The 27,874-nt window shown below is 32.4% G+C and overlaps 2 protein-coding genes across 4 annotated transcripts; one reads left to right on the forward strand and one right to left on the reverse strand.

Annotated features, from left to right (window-relative positions):
• Window positions 1-1,066: 1,066 nt before the first annotated feature.
• LOC143078767 (PI-PLC X domain-containing protein 3-like) lies at window positions 1,067-19,265 on the reverse strand. 2 transcript variants are annotated; one of them, XM_076253723.1, is made up of 3 exons: window positions 19,149-19,265; window positions 2,691-2,820; window positions 1,067-2,054 (listed from the first exon to the last, which is right to left on the reverse strand). In XM_076253723.1, the coding sequence occupies exons 2-3, from the start codon at window positions 2,800-2,802 to the stop codon at window positions 1,207-1,209; spliced, it is 960 nt and encodes a 319-aa protein (XP_076109838.1). In that variant the 5' UTR covers window positions 2,803-2,820; window positions 19,149-19,265; the 3' UTR covers window positions 1,067-1,206. The 2 variants fall into 2 exon arrangements, with proteins under 2 accessions (XP_076109838.1, XP_076109837.1); XM_076253722.1 differs by lacking the exon at window positions 19,149-19,265 and adding an exon at window positions 3,967-4,141.
• LOC143078766 (uncharacterized) lies at window positions 7,708-27,521 on the forward strand. 2 transcript variants are annotated; one of them, XM_076253720.1, is made up of 2 exons: window positions 7,708-7,834; window positions 23,839-27,521. In XM_076253720.1, exon 2 carries the CDS (start codon window positions 23,859-23,861, stop codon window positions 27,375-27,377), a length of 3,519 nt encoding a protein of 1,172 aa, XP_076109835.1. In that variant the 5' UTR covers window positions 7,708-7,834; window positions 23,839-23,858; the 3' UTR covers window positions 27,378-27,521. The 2 variants fall into 2 exon arrangements, with proteins under 2 accessions (XP_076109835.1, XP_076109836.1); XM_076253721.1 differs by lacking the exon at window positions 7,708-7,834 and adding an exon at window positions 18,711-18,791.
• The last annotated feature ends 353 nt before the right edge of the window (window positions 27,522-27,874 follow it).

The raw sequence follows: 27,874 nt of genomic DNA on the forward strand, positions 1-27,874 counted from the left end.
TCCGTATGCAGACGCTGCTGGCATGTTGCTACATAGAAGTTGAAAGTTAACAATTGGGAAGCTAATATCATCTCTGTTGTCATAAAGTTTTGTTTTCAATCGACCCTCATTGTCAATTTCGATGTAAGTCAAGATATGACTTATCTGTTGTATCCTTTATCTCTAGTACGATAGGATAGATGCGTTCAACATAGTCACCAAATTTTGAATTGTTTAGTAAGAGAACATCATCTATATAGCGGAAAGTAAAGTTAAAGGATATTACAAACTTCTTATCTTTCTTCCTTAGAAGTTACTGTATCAGGTCATTATCATAATAATAAAAGAACAAGTCGGCAAGAAGAGTGACACAATTGATTCCCATTGGAATGCCGACAGTCTGTAGAAAAACACGTCCTCTAAACGTAACAAATATGTTGTCAACCAAGATATCAAGCATCTTAGTAATGTCAGTTTCAGAGAATTTTTTGTTCGAATCAGAGTGATTCTGTACAAAGTAGGATTTATCCTTCCCTAAGACAAGATACTTGTATCTACGTTGGCCATTGTTTTTTATGAAACAAAGCAATACCAACTCTTTCAATCCGTCTTAAGTTTGGAATGAGGAATACCTGTAGAAAAAAAGTGTAGAAAAGCCAAACGTTTTAATACTTCTGCAAGATGAAAGTCTTAGATTGTCTGTACTCTAAAAAAAGATCTTTGGAATTTTAAGCGCGATGTTTGGCTGGCCAGAAAATCAGGTTCAACCTACCATTTTTTTGCTAAAAATGTTCTGTACCAAGTCAGGAATATGCCCCAGTTATTATCTAATAGTTCGTTTCTATGTATGTTGAATTGTCATTTGTTTTTATTGCACTTCAGTATTGCTGTTGTTTCGTTGTTTCCCTCTTATAGTTGATGTGTTTCCAACGGTTTTAGTTTGTAACCTGGATTTGTTTTTTTCTTTCTCAATCCATTTATACTTTTGAACAGCGGTATACTACTGTTGCCTTTATCTATCTTTCTTATCAAGACACTCGAAAGATTGTTATACAAATGAGAGGTTTTGCTAAATATAAAACCAGGATTAATACTGGTCAGTTTGATCTTTAATTGAAAGAACTAAAAGAGGGACGAAAGATACCAGAGGGACAGTCAATTTCCCATGTGCATATAATGTTATCATCACGGCGGGGTGATAAAAATTTTCAAAAAAATCCCGATACTTTAAACTATCGCCGGTTTAATGTTTGCATTTATAACTGTTTTGACAAAATCGTGTTCTTCTACGAAATCTGCACAGCAGATGTTGAAAGGAACATCTGAATGAGATTTAATCCAGTCCATAATAACCTCTGTTGTTTTTGTGACAAATTCATGGAGATCTTTAAAACGTTCCATTCTATCTGAAAAGTTGTCATCACTGTGTGGAGTCAATATTCCATGCCATACGATCAAAACATCCTTTTTGTAAAGACCTTTGTACTGATCCAGCAGATTTTTCACAACTAATTCATTATTAGGCGTATATGGCCATAATATATCTATTTCGTTCCGAGACCAGATATAATCGTTGTTTGAACATTTCCTAACATTACCATACATCACTACAACTCGTCCATTTAATTCCCACAATTTTGATAGTGTCATTTTACTCAGGAGCATATCATTATCCAAACATTTCTTCCTATTTAACATCATGCCACTGAAAGTGCTTTCCATTTCCGTACAAAGGGATATATGATCGTGTTTACCCATATTGTAAAGATGGTTAAAGTCCAACAGGACTACTTCTTTCTTATTTTCATCGAGAAATTTCCGAATATCATTCAGGTACTCTATGACGGTTTTACGGCTGAACAGTCCATGGACAAAACGAATATCCCCCGTCTCAGGGTGTTTGATAATCCGCAGGTCGAAGTATCGAACGCCAATCTTCAATTGTTCAATAAAATCAAGGTTTTGTGTTTTAAACCATCTTTCAATCTTTTCATCCGTCATTTTTATGTATGATGAAAAGTCGTCTGCTTTTCCACCTGCAGGGTCAAGGTCAAAAGTTGCAGAATCATGAGAACCTACCAATGAAATGTAAAAATGTAGAAATAAATCAAATCAACATAAAAAATACTTGACTATTCTGGACTACTGGTATTCTTTATTTGTTTCAATAATAGTAAAATACAAATAAGGCCATGTTTATGAGGGGACCCTTTAACTTTATATTCATTTGAATGTTCAAAATTATTCTGATTGTGTTTTGAGTGAAAACATCATAACATCACGGGAATGTTAAACAAATGTAAATGATAATTGAAACTGCGAGCTACTGCTCACTGATGATAGCCCCGCCGGCCAAGGAAGTTGTTCAGTGATAAATATGAAAACGCATCGAACGGTCTATCTGACTTATATAAATCCTTGAACCTAATTACAAACATCCTTATGATACATTTCCTGAGAAAGATGCAACGAAAAATTTCATGGGACGGACGGACGGACAGACAGAGGTGTTGGAGATACAGGATACCCCATAATTGTTTTTAAAGAGGGGGAATAATTAAGGAGTTGTGTAACCAAACGGGACCTGAATGTTTTTAGCTGAGAACCCACAAACATTTATTAACATGATAACTCACAAGCATTTATTGGCATCATGATAACATAATATACTGTAATTTCGTATTATTTACACACTATTCTTATGTATTTACCAGGAATAAGAAGATCTTTAAGTTGAGTTTGACTTGTAACAACAGATGGGAGGTGTTCCATCCATCGTTCAACCTGATCCCCTGGAGACTGCTCTGTAACATCACTGGTCATTTCCTCGATGCTGGACACCTGTATATTTTATAAAGAATACTACAAACAGACTGTTGTTTTTTTCAATTACAAAATACGCAACAAGTATTGGTTATTAGCGGTTTAGGAGAGAACGGTATTATTCGCCTTTGCATTGAAATTTGCATCAACTCTTCACAAAAGATCCATACAAGGTATATTGTCAAATAAATATTTGTTTTTGTAGTAAATATTTCAATTAGACAAAATGGATATTCTTATGATATTGGCTGTTAGCAACAACAAAAAACACACACATTTTGCAATAAGTCAAACAGTATTTCTAATATGTTACAGTCATATTATTGTTTAAATTATAATTGTTACCGACTTCAAAGGTCATTAGGCATTGAGGTATTTTGGTAACAATACTTTAAAAGTTTAAACTACATTAAACAAATATATGTTGGCTGCCTCCCAAGTTTATAGTTGACTTGTCATATATATTTAGGGTAGTGTATTGTCTCTTTCAAATTGAAATAGCGATAGGGAAAATTTCTATAAATGCATCCCTTCGAACCCACCACATTGGTTTGTTTATTTGTTTTTGTACGACATAATTGACAATTTGTAATAGAGCTTGCAAAAAAAAACGTAAGAGATAATGTTGTCCTGCTAAATTTGTTTTCGACATTTAATAAGAAAAACAACAATATTTAAAGTAAATAGTAACAAATACATATATAAAATGAAAATTTGTCTGTACTTAAATATTTAGGGAGCTATATTATTACATGTCTAGATGTTAGACGAAATGCATGTAATAACAATGATAATTGTAATGATTTTATGGTTCTGATCCTGCCTGGAACTAAATGTATTTGATTTTTATAGAATGAAGATAATAACACCTGTCTGAACTTTTTTTTTAATGTTTCATTTTATTATATAAAAATGTTTTTCTGTTACAAATCATGATGTATTGTTCTATGTGTACATGTTATGCTGCCCATCAAGGGCCCTTGATTGGAATAATAAAATATTCTTATTCTTATCCTTATTCTTTTTATATATATAAAATTATATCTGGTAGCAGCTGTATCATTAAAAGATATGTTGTCAGTACATATAGTACATATATACACTCGCTCGACCATTGATTTATATGTTGTGTTTAAAAACAAATGTAAGTTATCGTTTACTTACCTTACTCATACCAAAATATGACCAGGATGTAAAATTACCAATAATGGCTACCAAAACAAAAACAAATATGGTAGATAAAAAATATGGGCATCTGAAGTCGAAACAGCATTGTTTAGTTCGCATATGGCACATATCAATGCAAACCCTGGTATAAACATGCCCAGTTATGAACTTCCGTCAGTTAAATAAACGTCATTCAAGGGATCTGAATAATAACAAGCCATAGGGCTATTAGACGGACATAGTAAATAGGGTTAATGTGGAGAGGAAAAACCTTTATTTAATAATAAAGATTGTTACGATACTACACGTATTTTGAATATTTAAACGTGTCTCTTGGTCTTCATATAAAAACATGAGCATTTGTTTAGTTTTTATGTAATTAGAAATAATGTAAAGCAAAAATATATCCGGGTGAAATTTGATCCGGAGGAAAAAATGTCACAGTAGATGTTGTTTTTTTTTTTTTTATCCGGAGGAAAATATTTCCCTGGGATAGTTTTTCCTTTGCTGTGAAATTCTATCGAAAAAAACTTAACCTTTCCAAATACTATGAAATAATAATAGTGTATTCGAATTAAAGCTAAATTGTTAGAAAAGTTGGAAAATAATTTTACAAATTATCATTGAAAAAATTTCCTGAAATATTCAAGTATTAGATATCATTCTTTTAAAAAGAAAATAATCATTAAACCTAAGAATGAAAACCAGAATTAATTTCAAATATCGCATTTGTGAAATAATATCATTATTAAATAAGGTAAGTGAAATACATGTAAAAGTGGGTTGTTTTTAGATCTCAATACAAATATAAATTAAGGTTCATGTGGACCCTATGGCTAAAATGGCCGTATTTTCACCTCAAAATTTACTCTGAGTACAGACAAACCTGTGCATCTGTAAAAATTTTCAGGCATAGCATGCCCTAGATAAATAAATTTCAAATATGTTTTATGTTTTAGAAAAATAAAAACTCACAAGGATTTTTCTGTGCACTTTTTTCATTCCTCCAGAATGTGCCAAAATAAACTAAGTTGGGAAACAGGTTTGAGAACTTCCCCACAGGTAATTATTGAAGTGAGCTGTTTTGTTTGACATGGACATGAGATGGACAATAGATACCTGACAATAATTGGTTATTTAAACTGTGTACCTGAGTGGACCATTTCAAGGTAAACTCAACTGTTTGTTAATTTTATCATCTTCGGCAGGGACGAAAAAAAGTGTACGGTAAAATCCAGTTAAGTTATGAATTTTCTAAATCATACAATGCATTTGAATTCTATTTATCTAGGGCATGCTATGCCTTAAAACTTTTCCAAATGCACAGATTTGCCTGTACTCAGAGTAAATTTTGAGGTGAAAATACGGCCATTTTAGCCATAGGGTCCACATGAACCTTAAAAAGTAAAGGTCGAAATATAGTTGCATTACTACTGTTAACCGTAATGGAAGAATTTGAGTATGATGATATTTTTAACTATATAAATAGTTTTGTCTGGGAACAAAGATGTAGTTGTTGATTATATGGAAATCAGATAAACTCATAGATACCAGGACTAAATTTTGTATATACGCCAGACGCGCGTTTCGTCTACAAAAGACTCATCAGTGACGCTCGAATCCAAAAAAGTTAAAAAGGCTAAATAAAGTACGAAGTTGAAGAGCATTGAAGACCAAAATTCCTAAAAGTTTTGCCAAATACAGCTAAGGTAATCTATGCCTGAGGTAGAAAAGCCTTAGTATTTCAAAAAGTTCTAAATTTTGTAAACAGTTAATTTATAAATAAAACCATATCGATGATAATTCATGTCAGCACAAAAAGTGCTGACTACTGGGCTTGTGATACTCTCGAGGAAATTAATCTCCACCAGATAAAAAAAATACAGGAAAGTTCGGTACTAGACGGTTTAATCTAACAACTTTGACCCGCATTATCCAATCAAATGTAATCGAGGAAGTTATAAAAAATTGCTTTTTGTTCTTGGTCTCAGATAACAATAATTACGGTAGGTGTAACGTACAGCTTCTATAGTGCTTTTTGTGATTTTTTGGGCGATTTCTGCCATTTAATTAGGGATCTTCCATTTTGAATTTTCCTCGGAGTTCTGTATTTTTGTGATTTTACTCTTCACATTTTAATCGAATCCATCCCGCGTTATTCCGAGGTAAATTATAAGCAAACTAATCGGTTTAGTCTCATGTCGCAAGTATTTTATTTTATTCTTGATTGACTGACTTATTTGTATAATATATACATTTTAGCTGAATACGGATATATTTTTGCTTTTTCACTTGAGATACTTCTATTTTTATCGTCTAGATTGTTTTCGCGTATTACATAAAAAGTTTAAACGTCCGTTTTCATTTAAAAAAAACCCCAACAGATCCCATATCTTCAAAGACAATATGAACAAAACAAAGCATTCCAGATCTATGAAATTATTAAATTTTCTTTTGATAACTCCTTTTAAAAGAACTCATAAAAATATTAAAATACATATAGACATGAGGCCATGTTATTGTCGTTTTCTCTTGACCTATTAGTTTTGCATGCCCATGGAATCTTCCGCCTTTTTTTATTTATTCTTATCCGTTTCAACTTCTGTCTTAAATACATTTTAGCAGAAACCCGAAGAACATTTCATTGTATGGTTAAATATTGATCATAAGAATTAAAAGGTCACGTCCAAAAATATGCGAACACTTCAATTCACGAATAATAGATTGGTATCTATCGGCGAGTTCTATAAATGATTTAAAAATGAAATATCTATTTGATCGATAACAAAATTAATTAAACATCTATCAATGGACCAACATCAAATGTAGGTAAGAACATTTAGTTAAAAAAGGGAGAAAAGACACAAAGAGGGCACTCAAACAGTATTAGTCATTAAAGAAACAACCGCGACAACACCCTACCCAAAACAAACACACACACAAAAAAAAACGAAACAAAATCAACAAAACATTACACAAATCCTGATAATTTAGCAACATAAACTCCCCTTAAAGTGGGTGGTGAATTCAAGTGCAGCAAAGTACGACTCGTATATTTTTGAGGTGCGTAAATACAGCATAATAAGAATCGAGTAAAGCAATTGTTTATGTGCTTTATCAAAGTGTTTTGAAACGCACTTTATTTGAACCACTACATTTGTTTTCAAATTGGAATGCAGTTTATTAACTCAGTAATTCATTCAAACGCTTAGTGAAAAATACTCGTACAAATACAATTTATTGATTCACAAAGTGCATTTCTTCATCCAATTACAAGTAATTTGTAAAGCGTAAAACTCATAAATCGAAAATAAACTGACAACGACATGGCTAAAAATGAAAAGGACAAACAAACAAACAATAGTACACATGACACAACATAGAAAACTAAAGAATAAACAACACGAACCCCACCTAAAACTAGGGGTGATCTCAGGTGCTCCGGAAGGGTAAGCAGATCCTGCTTCACATGTAGCACCCGTCGTGTTGTATATGAGATACACTTTCTTAATATATAATAGATAGTTATTTCAAACTACGATTGATGCCATGTTTTACTTAAAAATATTTTTGTTTTGTTTACACTTTATATCAGATTCATGAGAAAAAGACGTGGCAATACTCGAAAAAAAAACTTTTCCTACCGACCATTTTACCTATTGTGTTTATCTTACTTCAGTCAATTGTGACACTAGAGGTTAAGTGTGGGTATTTTTATAAATACATGTTTAAAGTACTGTGGGAAACTATGCTGTATTTATAAGAACATCCCCATTGCTGTTAAATTAGTGTCATTTGAAGAAACGAAAAACGAGAATACTGATGGAAATGAAAAAAAATATGAAAAGTGTAGGCTAGCTAAAAGGTAGGTTGAGTATTGTTAGAAATAGAGACAACGTAAAACAAATAATATAAATGGAATATACAGTTTTATAAAAGTTTCATGATTTGTAAATTTGTCGCATGAAATTTACCTAAAACACAATCTCGTACAACAATAAATTGACATTGAAACAAATAAAATGAATTATTGATAACATAAATTGAAAAATAAAGAGCTGCGCCATGAACGCATGAGACGCCCGTTTTCCTTTCTGTTCGTCGTTAGTCTTCCAATTAATTTATACGATCAGTTAGAAATAGTCAACTGCTCAAGTTAACCCCTCCTCCTCACCACCCATACAAAAAAAGAAGGCATGCACACTCAGTGGTACCCATTGCTACCAAAAATGTGTAAGGGTTCCTCGAAACCCAGTGTCTCGCCTACTTTTGCTGTTAATCACATGCTCAACAGAAATGAGGGGAAAAATCAATAAAAATATTCCTCTCGTTACTATCTTTTGATTTTAGGAAGCTTCTGTCCAAGTTTGATAAAAATCCAGGATAGTTTATGAATCTAATAAATGTTTTAAAAATTTAACCGCAGACTGTATGTAATATTAACTGAAAGAAAAACTTAGGTCATTTATAAGTAAAATATGTATTCGGATAAATAGGTACAACATTTTAACAAAATTTCCTTCTAGATACTAGCTTTTAATCGTAAACGAGCTTCAATCCAAGTTTGATACAAATCCAGGATAATTTAAGAAAATTATTAAAAATTTTAAAAACTTTAAGCAAAGAGTGAATGTAATGTATCCTGGCAGAAAAACTAAGTCCATTTATAAGTAAAATACGGAAAAAATGGATTTTTTTTTATCAAAATTTACTTCTGGATACTATCTGATGATTATAAACAAGCTTCTGTCCAAGTTTGTTACAAATCCAGGATAGTATAAGAAAGTTATTAAAATTTTAAAAACTTTAACCACAGAGTGAATGTATTGCATCCTGGCAGAAAAACTAAGTCTATTTATAAGTAAAATACGGAAAAAATGGATTTTTTTTACAAATTTACTTCTGGAAACTACCTGATGATCATAAACAAGCTTCTGTTCAAGTTTGGAACAAATCCAGGATAGTTTAAAAAGTTATTAAAATTTTAAAAACTTTAACCACAGAGTGAATATTTGTGGACGCCGCCGACGACGACGACGACGACGCCGACGGCATGTTGGATCGCTATGTCTCGCTTTTTCGACTAAAGTCGAAGGCTCGACAAAAAGAATAATTATATATAGGCATTATTAAGGATACCTGCAATCTAACCGAGTCTGTGGCCTCGATTTTCAACTAACAAAATTCTATACCTCAACAATGTCAGATATCAGAAATTACTTATAAAGGGGGAGCTTATTTCAATATTAAAAACACAAGTCACGAAAGTTTCACGAAAACAGCTCGAAGAGTTGTTGGGTTATTGTCTGAAAACTGAAAAAAACCTCCCATTTCATGAATAAAGTACAAATCCTTACCTTAATCTTAATTCTCTCCGCGCCAGAAGTCGCATAAGTCATGAGTGTGTTAACATATACACCTATCTATTGGTGAACACTAAATATGTTACCCACTAGCTGTCCTTGTGTGTTTTTGTTGTTTGGTTGCTGGCTCGTTGTCGTTAACCCCACTATGATCTCCTACAGTTTCAATATATATTTCCCTTAATACTGCTCAGAACAAAGTGATAGAATAGGTTTGTATATACATTTTAGCGTTTCACTTTTCAATTTTTAACTTCCCAAAATGTTATTTTAAACTATTAATTTTGAAGACTTGTGTTATCTAAACGAAGTCTAAATGGTCACCAATTACCAGTTTATTGTTTCCCTATTTGGCACACACCTAAATATAAACATTATTATAAATCCGGTCGCAATAAGTTCTATTGATCACAAAACAAATCCACGTTTTTTTTTAAATATGAAAAAAAATAATATTTATTTTTTTTACTTTGAAACAAGGAAATAATACTTTAAATTTCATTGTGCAAAATATGTCGTAAAACCTTCCTTCGAATTAGAAACTATTTTTCTTCATAAAAATGTTTGACATAGTTTACCCTGGACATAAAACAACTTCAATCAATCAACTAAAATATATTTAAGGGATTATTATTATGCATGTACATGTATATAAATGCCGTATACCATATACATATATTGTGGGTGAATTATTTTAAGCATAAAGTTCATAAATCGATCTCTGAAACAAATTATATATATATAGAATAAAGTAAAAGTAAAGATTAAACTTATGCATGGCGGAAAAGAAATATATGAAAACGATAGATACAATGGGCATGCAGCCTTGCAAATGATATTTTAAAATATATATATTTACTTTATTAAACTTAGGACTTTAATGTAAGTATTGTTGATGGGATGTTGAAGTTTCTAGAACATAGAAAATACACAAGAAAATTTATCAGTACACTATTCTATCAAAATGTGTTTGGTGTCCATTTTACAATATATTTGTTTAAGAATTTAGTGTTTTCCTCTATTTTAATCTGTATATATTATATTTAAATTTGATTGGACATTATCCAAATTACAATTGTAAAATATACAAACTAAGCAAGCAAGCTAATCAAAGTCTCGCTGTACATGCATACGGAAATTAGCTGTAAAGCCAACATACAAATAGCCGCTATATCATGAGAAGAGACCACGATAAAATTTGAAAGTTAAACAAATCTTAGTTTTCACGAGAACGAATATTTTGTTAGAGCGTTGTAGTGATCAGATCATCAATGACATAATTTAAAAAATAAGACGACTACAAGGTTGAAAATAGTTCTTGACGTCTTATAGCAAGAAAGTCTCCTCACTCAGCTTGTGGTTATTTGTTGGTGGTGAATAGAGGCAAATCGACTTACAATTGACTATTTCTCTGCGGTTACCATTAAAGCTCGAGGTCGAAATCAACACTAGGGAGATACCATTAATTTTTTACAAGGTAGGTGTGGGGGAGTTGTGGCCAGGATGAAATATGCTGTCAGACAAACTTTTTCGTGCATGTGACTCCATATTTGAAAAGGGATAAGAAATGTCTTACTTGATAAGTTCTGCATTGCATTTAAAACATCCATTGAAAGAATATCGTATAATTAGAAATCATTGTCTGCTGTTGGAAGTTTAGTTTTGCCATTTTTCGTGCTTGTCATAAGACGATATTTTAGGGGTTTCGATTGTTTAACTCGTTAAAACGAATAACGAACATATTCCATCTCAACCTGAGAAAGAGTGGCTCATTTACATTAATTTTATCCAGGCGCCTAGCTCCCTATACGCTAACACGCAGTTGCGTGCACATCGATTCGGCATGCAAAAAAAAAAAAGCCAAAATTTATCAATTAAATGTTAAAGGTAACACCTATGTTGTCACTTGATGAAATAGCATTAGATAACGGCATTTGGTTTCAAAATAAAAGTTTTATTGGAGATTATGACAAAATCGGACAGTAACTTGTATCTTTTACAAGATTTGAATTTGTAAAACTCAGTCGAAGACATGTAGTTTTGGAGCACATTTTACAGTGTACGGTTCATCAGTTTGGAATGAGATGTACTAATCGGCATAAGAATAATCAGAACCCGTCGATATCGTTGAAAATATGCCGAGGCGATGTGGTCGACAGACTACCGGAGCCATTCACCCTGCAAACACGCCAAAACAGTATTGGAAAGTCTCATTATTGTTGCGTTCATAGACCATATGATTAGGGATCTGGAGAATGGAGTCGCGTCTAGTATTATCAAAAAATCGCTTCTTTGCGCTGTATCTACTTCATCGTGTTGTAGGAAATATAACAAACAAACAAATAGCAACATTGTCTGAGACATACGAAACTTACCTGGCATGTAATTTTGACGAATTCAATTGGGAGGTCGCTCGATGTACGCTGGTTTATAACTTCTCGCGAGTGCTACCATGGAGATCTATCAGTGTACTACATATGTTGAAAACAAATGTCTATCAACAATGAACAACGACAATTACCAGAGGCGGATTTAGGGGGCCCAGGGGGGCCGGGCCCCCTTTTCTTGGAAAAACTGAAGCATGACCGGTACGGGCCTCCTCTTAGGCAGTCAACGAGCCCCCACTTATGAAAATTTCTGGATCCGCCACTGGTTACTGGCATTACTGCATATTCATCGGAATTTCAGTGTGAATATAGACAAAGTAATAGAGCAGTTTGTTTCTGCCTAGACTCAAAGAGCAGATTTTTGACAATTTTGAGTAAATTCTGTATCACAAATATGTGCTGTTTATGTATATTACTCTATTCAGAAGATTTATTTATAGTTTTACATTCATATGTTTTTATAAGTCCTATCTACATATAGCTTCTCTTTTTACCGTCCTATGACCGAAAATTGAATAAAAAAAATCTGCATAAAAGGGTCCCGTAAAGGTAGTTGCTTGCACACCTTTTCATTCTAGCTACGCACCTGTTATCAATGATTATCGTTTATAAGATGTTGTACGTTCAATGCTATTTATAAACGCCGAGTAAAATTTTAAATGTTTTGTATAAAAAATTTAAATTGTTCATCTCAAAAATTTTATATATATGTTGCTTTTATTAGCTGGTGACGGTGAAATATATCAGAAATACACTAAGATTTAGAACATTCAATTAAAATTCGGAATTCCTACTTCTCAACTCTTCACTCTAGTTCAGTTTTATATATTACTCTTATATGTTTTGTTTTTGAAACAATGCTATATTTTGTCAAAAGACAAGCACAATAACCCCAAAGCGAATTGCGAGAAGTGGTTTCGTATTTCGTTTTCGTTAAAGAAAAAAATACTAATATTTTATGTAAAATAACGACTCTTGTACGGTGTCGCGTTATATCTTTTAGATGCATTGGTGCAATTGGATGCAAACAACAATTACCATAAAATGTCAGATTTGCGATATCAGAAAGTAACTTAACAACTAAACAATTGAAAACCTAGAGAGCAATGTTTAACATTCGCCAGCAATGAGCAATTTTCATAAATAAAACATGATTTAGGTGAATACTTTGCGAGTAAAGAAAAAGAGACTACTGTCCATAGATTTGTTATTAACCCTAGATACTTGATGGGTACAAAATAGTATTCAGGAATTACCACTTTTCATTACACATTACAACAGAAATTAGAAAGTACAGGTAGGGACTCGAAGTATTTCTAAGACATTGCTATTTTCCTGTTCTGTGTAGCTTTTTTTTCTGGCAAACACCGTTTTATAAATGCTTACAGGCACCGACCATTGAAAAACAATCGATTTGTTTAAAATGAGAAATGAAAATAATTGTTTTTTTTTATGGCAAATAAGAAAAATGACCGTTTGATTTGAAATTGTTTAAAATTATTCAGAATAGATTGAAATAGATAAAAATAACGTATTTTAATGTGAAAAGGGTAGACTTTAATTTGTGTCGTAGGGATGTGATTGAGTGGTTTTGTTTACAATTAATTCCCATTATTGAAAATCTGCAATAATTATTGTATCATCATGTTGTTTGATTTTCACATTATAACAAAAATATGACGGATGAATTTATAGTTAGCTGTTTAATGTCCAGTGGCAACTATTAGATGTATCATTAGGAGGACATTTACAATGTTATGATAACATTAGATGTATGTTTCATTATATGTTGTGTCACATACATATAAATATGTAGTTGTATGGCAATAAAGATTTGAATTGAATTATAATACGTTATTCTGATTGGCTACACTGCAATCTTCTCCTTAATCAATTTCATTACACAATAAAATGTATCATTCAAGATGACACGAGGTCCCACAATAGAGTGGACAGGAAAATTAAATAAAAACTTGATAAAAATCGTGCTTTCATAATCCTAGCTAAAAAATGTATTTATAAGTATTGAATGCTTCTTTTTGTAACTTCATAGGGTTGTAAAAGCGTTGACCGTGCGCACATTTTTAGAATGAAGCGCTTCTTACAAAATGTACTTCGGTCGACGCTTTTACACCCCAATGAAGTTACAAAAAAAGCATTCAATACTTAAAATAAATATGAACAAGGACATCCTGTGTTATGTAAATATGTGTATTTCGGTACAAGCGATGACATATAGACCGTGTGTATCATATGTATACATAGGGTGGGTTGCTCCGAATTAAGGAGGTATAAATACAGGAAAATAAAGCAAAAAAAAATATACAAAATTAGAATAGTCTAAGAGTATAACGGGCAAAATAAAGAACAGTGGAAAATCGTAAAAGAAAATTAAGGAAAATGGTATGAGAAAAATCAGGAATAGACGGAAATGGTCTAGTTTTTTGCCGGACAATTGTTGATGATTGGTTTTTTTTAAAGAAAAGTGCATTTATAGGACTGGTAAAATAATACACAATCGTTTGTACATTGGTAGGGATTTATGTTTGGAGTTGATGAGGCACATAATAAGTAATTGTTTTTGTTTGAAATTTCTCGAATATTTTGTTTTTCTTTCGTCTGATTTTGAAATTAATAAAAACATCTATAATACAAAACTAAATGGTTTAATTACGACATATAGATAAAACTGCTATTCAGTCGATTTTAAAATACATGCTATAAAAGAGAATACATAAAAAATATTTAATAATCTTTTTAAACAAAAAGTCAACCTTAAGACCCGTAATATATTTCGGTAAGAACATTACATTAATTCCGACTTCCATCTAAAATAACTTGAATTGTTGTTCATTTGAAAAAAAGGGTGATACCTTAGGCTATTTTAAAAAAAATGTTGATTGATCCGAATTTTACGCATATTATCACCTATATAAAAAGATTTAACAGAACACATTTCATGTTTGATATTTAGAAAAAAAACATATACGCTAAACGAAACTATGCACGCCAAGAAACGATGTACGCTAAACGATACGATATACGCTAAACAAAACGATGTACGCTAAACGATACGGTATACGCTAAATGAAACGATTTACGCCAAACCATAGGATATACGATTAAAGGGCGCTTATGTTATCGTTTATGGTATGGTTTATGGTACATGATTTCGTTCGTACATCATTCGTTCAGCGTCCGTACAACGTTCGGTCAGCGTTTCGTTTGCATTCGTACACCGTTCGGGAAGCGTACGTACATCGTTCGGGCATCGTCCGTTCATGGTTCGGGCATCGTTCGTATTGTTAACCTTTACGTTACACGGACTGTATCAGATAATCTAAGCCATGAACTGCATTTCTCACAGTTCATGGACCTAGCCAGTACATCTAGCTCAACAACCCGTCTTCCTTGGAACCAAGGTTTGGAGGATCCCAGTTCAACATTTTCCCCAACTTCCAAATCAGTTGCATTTACACTTATAGGTCCTTCTACAAAAACAGCGCCGTAATCATGGTCTTCACCTCGTAATGTTTCCTTACTATTCATTTTTCTCATACGGTCCGCCTTTTTACTTCTTCCTGTACTAGCCATCTTTCCACGAACACGTTGAGAATACTTGTCGTCTGCCATGTTTGTTGTTTACCGCCGGAGTTTGCAGACGCGGTTCCGGTTCTATATTTACCATGATAATCACGTGACAATTCAAAACATCACGTGACGTAATGTCCTGCTCTACCTTAAACCAACAATTCAAAATTTTACAATGAAATATTTAAGTAATTCTTAGCAGAAGAAGCAACAAAATATGTAATTCTCTAACACTAATTATCTAGATCAAGACCATGTGCTTTTTCTATCTTTCAAACTTTCCAAACCTTTTCAATAAAATTATAATTTTTGAAAGACATCCATTTAATATACCAAATCAAAGAAAATAAAATTCAATATTCAACTAAATTTGTTATAATTTGAATATATTTTGAAACAGCAGCCATTTAACAGGCTATTATTTGAACTTGGAATTATTATAAATTATGGAATTTACATAATTTCTTGGTTTGAAATTTGTTTTAATAAATTCCATGTTTATTCTATATTTTAATGTTCTGTGCTGTGCACAACACTTTCTATTACAAAGAAGATAGTACATTTTTAATAGAATGCACTGTGCCGCGCACAACACTATCTATACAAAATGAATTGTATAGAAAGTGTTATGAACAGCTCAAAACATTATAATACCAAATAAACATGGAATCTATTAAAAATTTCAAGCACAAGAAATTATGCAAATTCCATAATTAAAAATAATTCCAAGTTCAAATAATAGCCTGTTATTTGTTAATTTATACGGAACCCAATTTTCTACGTCTTCTCTCTGCTGTATCGTGGTAAAAAAATAAATAAATCAAATATCTTTTCTCATTTAACATACATGTACAATGACAAAAACAATGACAATCAGTTATAATAGTCAAAAGTACCAGGATTATAATTTAGTACGCCAGACGCGCGTTTCGTCTACATAAGACTCATCAGTGACGCTCAAATCGAAATATTGATAAAGCCAAACATGTACAAAGTTGAAGAGCATTGAGGATCCAATATTCCAAAAAGTTGTGCCAAATACGGCTAAGGTAATCTATGCCTGGAATAAGAAAATCCTTAGTTTTTCGAAAAATTCAAAGTTTTGTAAACAGGAAATTTATAAAAATGACCACATTATTGATATTCATGTCAACACCGAAATGTTGACTACTGGGCTGGTGATACCCTCGGGGACGAAACGTCCACTAGCAGTGGCATCGACCCAGTGGTTTAAATAGTTATCAAAAGTACCAGGATTATAATTTAGTACGCCAGACGCGCGTTTCGTCTACATAAGACTCATCAGTGACGATCAAATCGAAATATTGATAAAGCCAAACATGTACAAAGTTGAAGAGCATTGAGGATCCAATAAATAGCTTTATAATTCATTAATTTCTGGATGATTTTCACGATATAAATTATAAATACACCAATACAAGTTCTTTATTACTTACTTACTTAATTTTTCATGTTCTTGAACACATAAGGCATCAAGAAGGGACCTCCAACTCGTTCTATCTTTCGCGATTTTGTCTATTTGATTCCAGGTGTAATCATGTCGTTTTATCTCTGCTGCTATATCTCTTCTCCATGTGCGTTTCGGTCTTGGCTTTCTTGTCCCTTGTGGTGTCCATGTCAATACCTTTTTCACATACCGGTTGTTATCCATTCGCAATATATGTTCAATATATCTCCATCGCCTTCTCATGATATCGTTCATTATATTCTTCACACCTGTTCTTTCTGATAGTTCGCTGTTTAAGATTACATTTGGCCATCTGATGTTAATTATTCGTCTCAAACAGCGTCCTTCGAATCCTCTAATTCGAATTTCGACTGTTTTAGTTGTTCTCCATGTTTCTGAAACGTACAGCAGAACTGATCTTACATTGCTCACATACAATATAATCTTTGTCTTTCTGGAAATTTTGTTGTTTTTCCATATTATATGTTTTATCACTGTTATTGCCTTTTTATTCTTTGTAGCTATCTTCATCACCTTAGTTTTCTTTGCATTTATCTTCATTCCTACTTTCGCTGCCTCTGATCAGTCTTTTTCTGCATGTGTTCATGTGTATGAGAAAAGAGGCTGATATCATCAGCAAAGTCCATGTCCTCTAAAATTGTTGTTAGTCCCCTCTGAATACCATGATTTTCAGTTGTTGTCTGCTTCATTATCCAGTCAACCACCAATATAAAGAACAAAAGGATATATTATGCATCCCTGTCTTACTCCAGATGTTATTAAAAACTAATCTGATAGTTTTCCATCATGTCTGACTGCACATCTAAAACCATCATACATTTACATAATGATCTTTAATTATTTTTTGTAAAATTCCATACATACTCATGATATACCAAAGTGACTCTCTATGGACGCTATCAAATGCTTTTTCGAAGTCCACATAGTAACTTATATGTATTGGTGATCTGCATTCTAGTGCCTGTTCTATAATATTTCTCAATATTAGGATGTTATCTATACATGCACGGTTTGTTCTAAATCCCCTTTGTTTTTCCCGTAGAATAGAATCGCTTTTGTCTTTGATTCGTTCTAGAATTATTTTACAAAGTATCTTACCAGGCACTGATAGTAAAGTAATTCCACGCCAGTTGTTACAATCTGTAAGGTTACCTTTATTTGGTAGTTTTATGATGATACCATCTTTCCACTGAGTAGGTAGTATTTCTTTTCCACATATTTCATTCAGTTAATCATGTAGGATGTTCACATTGGGATTTATGTCAGCTTTCTGTACTTCTGCTGGTATTCCATCAACCCCAGGAGCCTTGTTGTTTTAAAGTTTTTTAATGGCTGCTTTGATCTCATCATTCGTTATGGGTCCCATTTCTATTTCTATTAGTGGTTGAGCTTCCTCTGACGTGTCAATTGAGATTTCTAGTTCAGGTCTACTTCAAAATGCTCTTTCCAATTGTTTCTCAAATTTGCATCTTGTGTGACCATCTTTATCTTTGATGTTAGTACTGTTGGCTTTCCCCTGCCACTAAGTTGTTTTGTAATGTTATATAGCTTTCTCATATCTCCAACTTTAGATGCATTTTAAGCCTCTTCTGAAATTTTATCTATGTATGCCTTTTTGTCTAACTTTGCATTCTTTTCACTTCCTTTTCCTTACTGTTATATAGCTCTTTCATTCCCTTTTTTTATTTAACAGTATATTGCTCGCTGTTAACAGTTTACTTCACTAGTCCAGCATTCTAGTGAAGGGTCTCTTGTTTTTAACAAGAAATCCATATATTATAAATATTTCATTTTCAACCATAAATAAATAAGTATATATGAAATTCTAATTTATCAATATGTATATCTAGCTTGTTTTGAAAGAAACAGTTTCCGGAAATAGTTCACACGTGCCGTTATCAATTTCCTATTATTGTATTGATATCTCTTCCTGGTTTGGAAATTACCAGTTTTAATAGTGATTTAACTATGATTATAATAAACTATTCACAGGTATGTATGAATAAAAATTATAATATATTTGTTTCCATTCTGAAATAAATAAGTATGTAAATATTTTCTTCTTTTTTTGTAACGATAAAACAACTGAGGATAACAAATACTGTTATCTCCACGCTTATCGGTGATTAGTCCGAGATTACTCTGACGTCCAACGGCTGTTTTGCCAGACAAGCTGGGGCCGTGGGATGTCAAAGCTCGTCTTATATCAAAAAGTGGATATTTACCCGTCCAAAATAGATGCGCTGCTTCGTCGCTTCTTGTGCCAACGGACGGCCTTGGAATTATATAAATCGGGTATCAATTTGTTCATTTTACATGTATCTCTTCATTTATGTAAGTTGCACCTACCTGCCAACCTTTATTTTCTCCTATTTAGACAGTTTTCACAGTGACCCATCGATTCAGACATTTTTACTTTTATTTTCAAATGAACGTCAAGTACCGAGACCTCGAGACTCAAATATGCAAATATTTATACTTTTTCACTTCCTTTATAGGAGATCGATATTTAACATTTAGTAGCCAGCCACGATTTTTTGTACATCTACTGTGTAAAAACGTTAAACAGTTCCATTTGTTGAAATATTTATCTCCAAGTGTTTAACGACCTTGACTGGGTATACGGGCTGTATAGCCAGTCAAGGTCGTTAAACACTTCCATTTGTTGAAATATTTATCGCCTCTTCATGATAGATTGATTGGGAAATTAACCAGAGTTATCTGGTATTAATCAGTTCACAGAGAGTGACGAGCAAGCAATTTTTAATTTAGCTTATCTAACGTTAAAACAATATTCCACGATAAACGAATGTTACCTTATACAAATATAAGGACTTTGTTAGCTAAATCTACAAATTTTATTAGGTATTATTTATTTTTATTACAATAGATAAACATGCTACGGTATATTTTCTAAATTTTCTTTTTTATAACAATTATTCTTAATATGTATTACAAAGGATGTTTTTACTGTAGTTTTCTTTGAATTTTCCTGTTTTAAAATTTTTAACCATTCGCTTGGAAAAGCTTTCTTTAATTGGTAAAATTCTGACATCCAGTTACTTTTTATTTTAAGCTTTTGTAAAATAAAATTTTCATCTTTATTACCATTTTCATCAATGATGTCATTAACAAAGATTATTTTACTATTTATCCAGTTTTGGAATAAGAAGCATTTATTTTTTATCTTAATGCAATGATTTCCCCAAATGACTTCTTGACGTATTGATCTAAAGTTTTTTTGGCTGCTGTACTTTTTTATTAGTTATCCATGCTTTAAGTTAGCTATTGTTATAATAGTGTCATCTATTTCAATATTAACAAGCAATAGCCTTCCTTCATTATCTTTATAGTCATCTATAATTTTAAAGTTTAGGTTTTTTTTCAGCCATATGGCAATTCCCCTTGAATTACTAGAACCATTACTTAGTATAAGTTTGCCTTCAAATTCAGTATTTAAATGGTTTATCAAATTATCTGTAAAGTGTGTTTCTTGCATAAGAAGAATGTCACATTTTTGGGTTTTCGACCATTCAATCAATCTTTTTCTTTTATCAGGTTGTTGTAAGCCTTTACAATTTACTGTACAGATTTGAAGATGTTTGTTTAATACCATAGTTGGTGAGTATTTTTAATGTTTATTTGTAACATCCATTATGCTTCAGTAAACTTAGGTAAATCCCCTTTGGAGTGTTAATAATTAGGTTACATTTTAGGTGACCTTCACAGAGACTATAAATAGACATTTTTCCAGGTGTTTTATTTTTAAAGGGACTTTTATTTATTAATCGACTTGTTCTTTGTATTATAAATAGGAGTAATATATTTATAATTCTTTTACATTTGTAGCTGAATGTATTTATTGTGTAATCATTACAAGTTTTACACTTATTAACTTTATAAATAATGTTAACAAACATTATTATTTTTTTACCTGTACTTGTACTTTTTGTGTTTAAATTCAATCTACAAAAAGGATGATTTGTCCATCCTGCACATTTAATTTTACTGGTTTTACATGTGTTATTATGTAAAAAATAAGCATAGTTTATTTCTATTGAAGACATATAACTACAAGTTACATTCAAAAATAAGAAAAATGTGTTGTTTTCTTTGACCTCAAAGGTCATTATTTGGGTCATCCTTGTGACTTCACAAACAGTCATTGACATGTACATCATAACTTGAGTACACTCAGTGTCTGTTGGGCTCATATAAATATAAACACATATGTACTTCAATTTGAAATACATAATCAAAACATATTTAAAAAGAACTATTTGTATATACACATGCTTGCATATACATATACATGTATAACAAATAAAAACAATTTTGTTATAAGTACAAAGCATGAGAATCAGTTTTGTTAAAATATTTGGTTTTATAGCGCTAACCGGCCTCTCACTTTGATGACAGTCTCATCAAATTCCGTTATATTTACAAAGATGCGTGAACTAAACAGACATAATAAATAAAATAGTCTAAATATGGGTACAGCAGTCATCATCGTGTAACAATTTTAAAAGAAACAGTTTAACAGAACAAAAAAAACATCTATCTACAAACACATTCATTGATTCGTGTGTCTGACGTCAGAAAATTTTATAAGTCACATATATTTGTCGTTCAATGTATATACAAACAATTTTAAAATTTCACATGGGCAATGTTAGCATACAGAAATAAAAAGTATATACAAACAATTTTAAAATTTCACATGGGCAATGTTAGCATACAGAAATAAAAAATCAAAAGTATGTAAGAATTAATTTCAGAAATAGACCGATATTTGAAATAGTCTAAAAGTTATATAGAATTTATAAGATCTACAAATAATTCATTCCACTACGCGATTGAATAATTTTGACGTTTGTGGTTCAACTTATTTTGTAATTCATAATAGAAATATATCATAATGACATAATATAGAACAATATCATACTGACGGGATCTTTTAAAGTACAGAGTCAAGTTATAAGAACCAAAGAAACACAAAAAATCGCGTATACAAAACACACCAGCAAAAAATGAAAGATAACACAAACACATTGACGAGATGTATAAATGGATATCACATAAAACAATCCAACAGTAAAAGTAATATTAATAATAGAACAAAGACAAATGAAAGAACAATATAAGACGTTGTTAAGATAATAAATAACATCAGTACGCAGAATCGTTACATCAAGACCATCATGTATTATTTGTGAAGTTGATACGGAATATTTATTAACAAGGTCTCGGTACCTTCCGACGAACTTCAGATAAGCGTTGATTCATGAAAAACAAAACATTCGCCCTCCGGGCTCATGTTTTTTTTTTTCAAGAATCAACGCTTATCTATTGTATCTATTGTATGTATATCACGTAAACGGGTGTAATACTTCCAATGGTAAATATAAAAGAAAATTAAACAACCAATACATAACCAAGCATCAATCGTGATCGAACAGAATTAATAAATATTTTAGTAAAATTTCATCAAAGAGGAATAATCAATTTTTATAAGAAAATATCTGAATTTTAACTTGAAAGCTTTGTTGCCAACGTTTCCATAGAGATATGAATGACCATGAATGTAAATTTGAAAAATACTATAAAAAAAAAATCCATGTAGGTTAAATGACAGATACGAAAAAAATGAAAAGTGCCTATTTTTAAAACAGAAATATAACCAAAAAAAATGAGATATTTGGAATTTAAAGCAGCCCTAAACAAAAAAACATATCCCTCTTGAAATTGTCAAACTTGGGAATGCGTTAAAAAACTCAAAAGATACCAGAGGGATAGTCAAACTCATAGATTGAAAATAAACCTACAACGCCATGGCTAAAAATAAAAAAGACAAACAATAGTACAGACGAAACAACATAGAAACTTAAGACTAAGCAACACAAACCCCACCAAAAATCGGGAGTTATCTCAGATGCTCCGGAAGGGTAAGCAAATCCTGCTCAACATGTGGTACCTGTGGTGTTGCTTATATTATTACAAATCCGGTAAATAGTCTAATTCGGTAAGTCACATTCGTAAAAAGGGAAGGGTATTGTAGTTACGACATAAGGAACATATCCGATATCATCTGTGAAACGGTTATTCCATAAAGGTCAACCAACTCGTGGTGGCATCCGTAAAATTTACGAAGGGATGATTTCAACTTCACCATTTGGAACTCTTGGTTCAATAGCTTCCTTGTGAGCAGCAATCCTCTATCAAGGAAATCCTGATAGAAAATACAAGCCCGGGAATATCGTATCAATTGGAGATATATACTCCGTATGCAGGCGCGCTGCTGGAATTTTGCTACATAGAAATGGAAAGTTCACAATTGGGAAGCTGAAATCATTTCTTTTGTCCAATAGTTTTGTTTTCAACCAACCCTCATTGTCAATTTCTAGATGTAAGTCAAAATATGAGTCAGACTTAACTGTATCTGTAGTGTCCTTTATCTCTAGCTCGATGGGATAGATTCGTTCAACATAGTCACCACATTTTGTATTTTTTAGTGAGAGAGCATCATCTATATAGCGGAACGTAAAGTTAAAGGTTACTTTTCTTCCTAAGAAGTTCTTGTATGAGCGACTAGAAGAGGGGCACACCGACAGTTTGTTGAAAAACACGTTCTCCAACGTAACAAATATGTTGTAAATCAAGAAATCAAGCATCAGTTTTAGAGATTTTTTTATTTGATTCAGAGTGATCCTTTACAAAGTAGGATTTATCCCTCCCCAAGACAAGATACTTGTATCTACGTTCCCCAGTCTTTTTAACGAAACAAAGCTGTAAAACAAACATATAAACGATTTCAACCGATTTCTACGATTTCAACCTGGCTAGTTCTTAGGATAGATTTTGAGCCGTCCTTTTAGCCTTATCTGTGAAATAAATATCTAAAATTTGGTAGACTTTTCTAAATTTCAATGTCAATGTTAAAAATGCATTGAAGTGTAGGAATCGGGAGAAGAGAATTTCTGACACATTCTGAATTTACAATGTCAGTGCAAAAGAGTAATATGATTTTTTTCTTTGACAGTTTCAGAATATAATCAAAAGATGCTTGGTGTGACTAAACAAGACATAATAGCCGGCTTTGGCAGTTTACGGAGCGAAAGAAAGCACAAACTTCAGGAAAAAGAAAATGGACGAGAGGCTGTAGGGAACCGGTTTACAGAAATGGATGGAATTGACGAAAATGTAAATAGTGAAGAAAGTGATGAAGGAATACAAACCTCACAAAATATGAGACGCAAACGAAGAACGATTACTGACAGTAATAGTGATAGTGAAAACGATACAGTTAAAGAGAAACGGAACAAATATCAAAATACTAAACATTATGGTGACAAATATCATTCAATGAGACTCAGTGATTCTTCAGAAGAATCTTTCAGTGTGGATGTGAAATCATCAGACGATAATGATGATAAAGATGACGATAATAATAATGATGACGACCTTAACTTCGACGATGATAATTATGAAGACGGTGATGATGACAAAAACGATCACGACTACAACCCCGATGAAAATAATGATATCTATGACGACGATGATGATTACGATTACAACTCCGATGATGATAATGATATTCATCCAAACGACGATGATAAAGATATAACATATGCAGACGATGATGATGACGACGACAACGTTGATGATGATGACGACAACAACGTTGATGATGTTGACGATAACGACGACGACGTTGATGATGATGAAGATAACGACGACGACGACGTTGATGATGATGATGACGACGACGATGACGATGATGAGTACGAGGACGACGACTACGACGATGATGATGACGACGACCATGACGATGATCATAATGATGATGATGATGATTTTGATGTGGATACGGTGGATGACGAGGTAGGAAATCAGAAATACAAAGAGAAGACGAAAAAGGGAGCTAAAACAAATTCTTTACAAATTGATAATGTGAATCATGAAATACTCAAAGGAGAACTGTCAATTTTTAGTTTAGATGTGCATAAGGTCAACGGGCTTGCTAATGTAAAGTCAGAAGAACAGTTACTGAAGACACTCGTTAAAGCAGTAACTAAAATGAAATGTGTCAAATACGAAGCATTGAAAAAAAGAAAATGCGAGCCTTTTATAATTGCATATTTCTATTACAAAACCGAGAGGGATATCAATTCAACAGCAGAATCAATAAACAGACATCGGCAGTTGAAAGATCGTGAAGCTTTTATACCTGGTTCACGCAAAACTGGCAATATTGTAACTTACTACAGGATCAAGACCTCAGTTGAACAGAAACACATTCCAGAAGTGTATTTCCTATGTAATGGCGAAGGATATCATGCAATTCTTCATTTATGTGACACTTCTTTTAGGTCCAAAATAGCGAAGAAATTTATAGATGGTAACAAAATCAAAGAAATCGAAACAATAAACATCGCTGGACCAGATGTTACTTCAAAGAATACTTATAAAAGTAATTTCAACATCGAATGTCATTCCGAGTCATTTCTAGAAAAAGTTGTAAATTATCTAGCAGGCTATATAAAGACAGATTCACAACTTTTTACCGTCATTCAGTGTAAAAAAGGGCAAGATGTATTAATGAAAATAGGCTTAAATTTCGTAAGAGTGTGTAAACAAATGACATATCATACTTATGCACTTATCTTCGATTTGTTTTCTTTGCATATAGAGAAATATTCCGATGAAACCCATTCATACTTTTTGGAAGCTTTGGACTATGTGCAACGTGTAACAAATCGAACAGAAATCGAGAATCTAAACAAACGGTTTGATAAGGAAATTGTAAATATGATAAAAGAAAAAAAATTGTGCGACCGGTATTATTTAAGCCATCGATTTGCAAGAGACTGGGAAATAGCTTCAAAGATTACTTTATATGAACAATTTATTGATAAATCTGTTAAAGATAATCCTGACAAATGTAAAAGCATGCATCCAATAGCGTCATGGAGTAGTGTTCCAACTCTTCAGATGGTAACCCAAGCTCTCTATCAACACTTTCCAAACACCAGTAACTTAGTAAATGCTTTGCGACTTAAAAGAATAAAGCTTGAATTCTTAAGTCAAAATTGGCAGAACCAGGAACAAAATTTCCAGGATTATATACATGGTTATGTTGCGGATAAAGATGAAAAACATTATAGAATTGCTCAAAAATGGTTTAGCCTATCAGGCAAGTTTAGTCAAATAATAAATAAGAACTTTCAAAGGTTCTTAAAATTTCACCCTTTAATAGAATTTGACTGCAACGATCACTACAAAGGATCAGACATTCTTGTATTTCCATGGTGTTTGCCCAATGAAATTGCCAACTTTGAACTAACTGCTATGGAAACTGCACTGGCCATAAATGAAGAAAGTGCTAAAACAATTACCGACATTCTATGTTGCTCTTTAACAGCAAACTACAACAAAAAATTTCAACTGACCAAAGACAGTTGTCTATTGCCCTATTCATCGCCTTTTCATACAAAACTTAGCAAAAAGTTGAAAAATCTCTCGGAAAAAAGAAAGGATACTGATTCTACATCTATCAACACTTTTCTTTTTCGGCAGTTTGAACAAAAACCTGAAAAAAATGCGAAAATTGCAGTCGTTCAAAATATTCTTGCAGAAGAAAATATATGTTGTGAACGTGTGGATAAAAAGGAAGAATGTTTCAATGTCATTAATCCGATAATCACAAAGAGAATGTTAAGGAAGATTAAAACATTAGGTTTAAACATAGAAGAAGGCAAAGTAGTGCATTTCTTGCGAAGGCAATGCCCTTTGAGAGAGGAGGAATACAGTGAATTATACCTTTATGGCGAACAATATTCTAAACTTGACTTAACATATATACCTGGAGATAGAATACTGTGTAACGACATAAAACTATTTGATGTTTTAGCATTTGATGAAAAGAATTCACAGACGTTTCTGTTTCATATTAAAAAAGATATTGACCACCAAACTAGGGATGCATGCTCACAGATACGAAATGCAGCTGAGCTGTTATGGCATGATTTTATTAGAGACAATGATTGTAACGTGCAGTTATTCTGGGAAAAAGCATCCAGTTCATCAATTTGCGGTAACCCGTCTTTGATATTTTTAAAAGAAAAAATGAAAAACATCGGCAAAGAAAAATACATGCGAATGTTTTCAAAAGATGTAAAAATTACTTTTGTATTAGCATTCATGACACTTAGAGAAAAAGCAAAGAAAGAGATGAATGTAAAAAAAGCAGTAACAAAACAAGATTTTATCGATAATGACCTCCCGGGGGGCGTTTTTCGGTTTCTAAAGCAACATAATATATTGGCAGTTGATGATTGTATTTCTGAAAGTTTTATTCAAATGACATCGAAACAGTTTAAACATTTTGCCATTAACATACCAAATGTTAACAAAGAAACAGCAGACCAGCTTTACAGTTTCTTGTTAGAACAATCTACTTACAATTTAGCAACTACTACCAAACTAGAGCTGATTACACTGGATTCTAACTTTGCTCGATATCAGATGGGAGGGACAAGACATTTTGATCTTAAGATAGTACAAATACCTTCAAAGTAGACAAATGGTCAGGGTTTGCTTGTGACATTGATATAATAATGTGTATTTACTTTTCTTTAAATTTTTCTCTTCGCATAACAGTCTTTTTGTATTTCTTAATGTTTGTTTCCATCGTATTTTATATCAAAAGAGCAAAAAAAATATATGAACTACTTAAATTTTTAGATATCATTAGTAGACATGCTTAATATGCCCGCGTCACACTGTCCTGATTTTTATATACGATGGCCACCCGAATGCGAAAATTGTAAGTTTCAAAATTACGAAGTTGGTCCCGATCTAGTTAAAATACCAAAAAGTGACCGAAGCAAGTACGATGAATAACGAAGTCTATACGATGGTGCCGAAATTATATACGATAGCAAAAGATGGACATACGAAGGTCAACCGAAGACGGGTATCTAAGCTTCATATCTCAACCGAAGCCTACACGATGGATCACGAAGGCTACACGATGGATTACGAAGGCTACACGATAGATTACGATGATGGCGCGA

Source organism: Mytilus galloprovincialis, chromosome 6, assembly GCF_965363235.1.
Source record: "Mytilus galloprovincialis chromosome 6, xbMytGall1.hap1.1, whole genome shotgun sequence".
Lineage (NCBI taxonomy): Eukaryota > Metazoa > Mollusca > Bivalvia > Mytilida > Mytilidae > Mytilus > Mytilus galloprovincialis.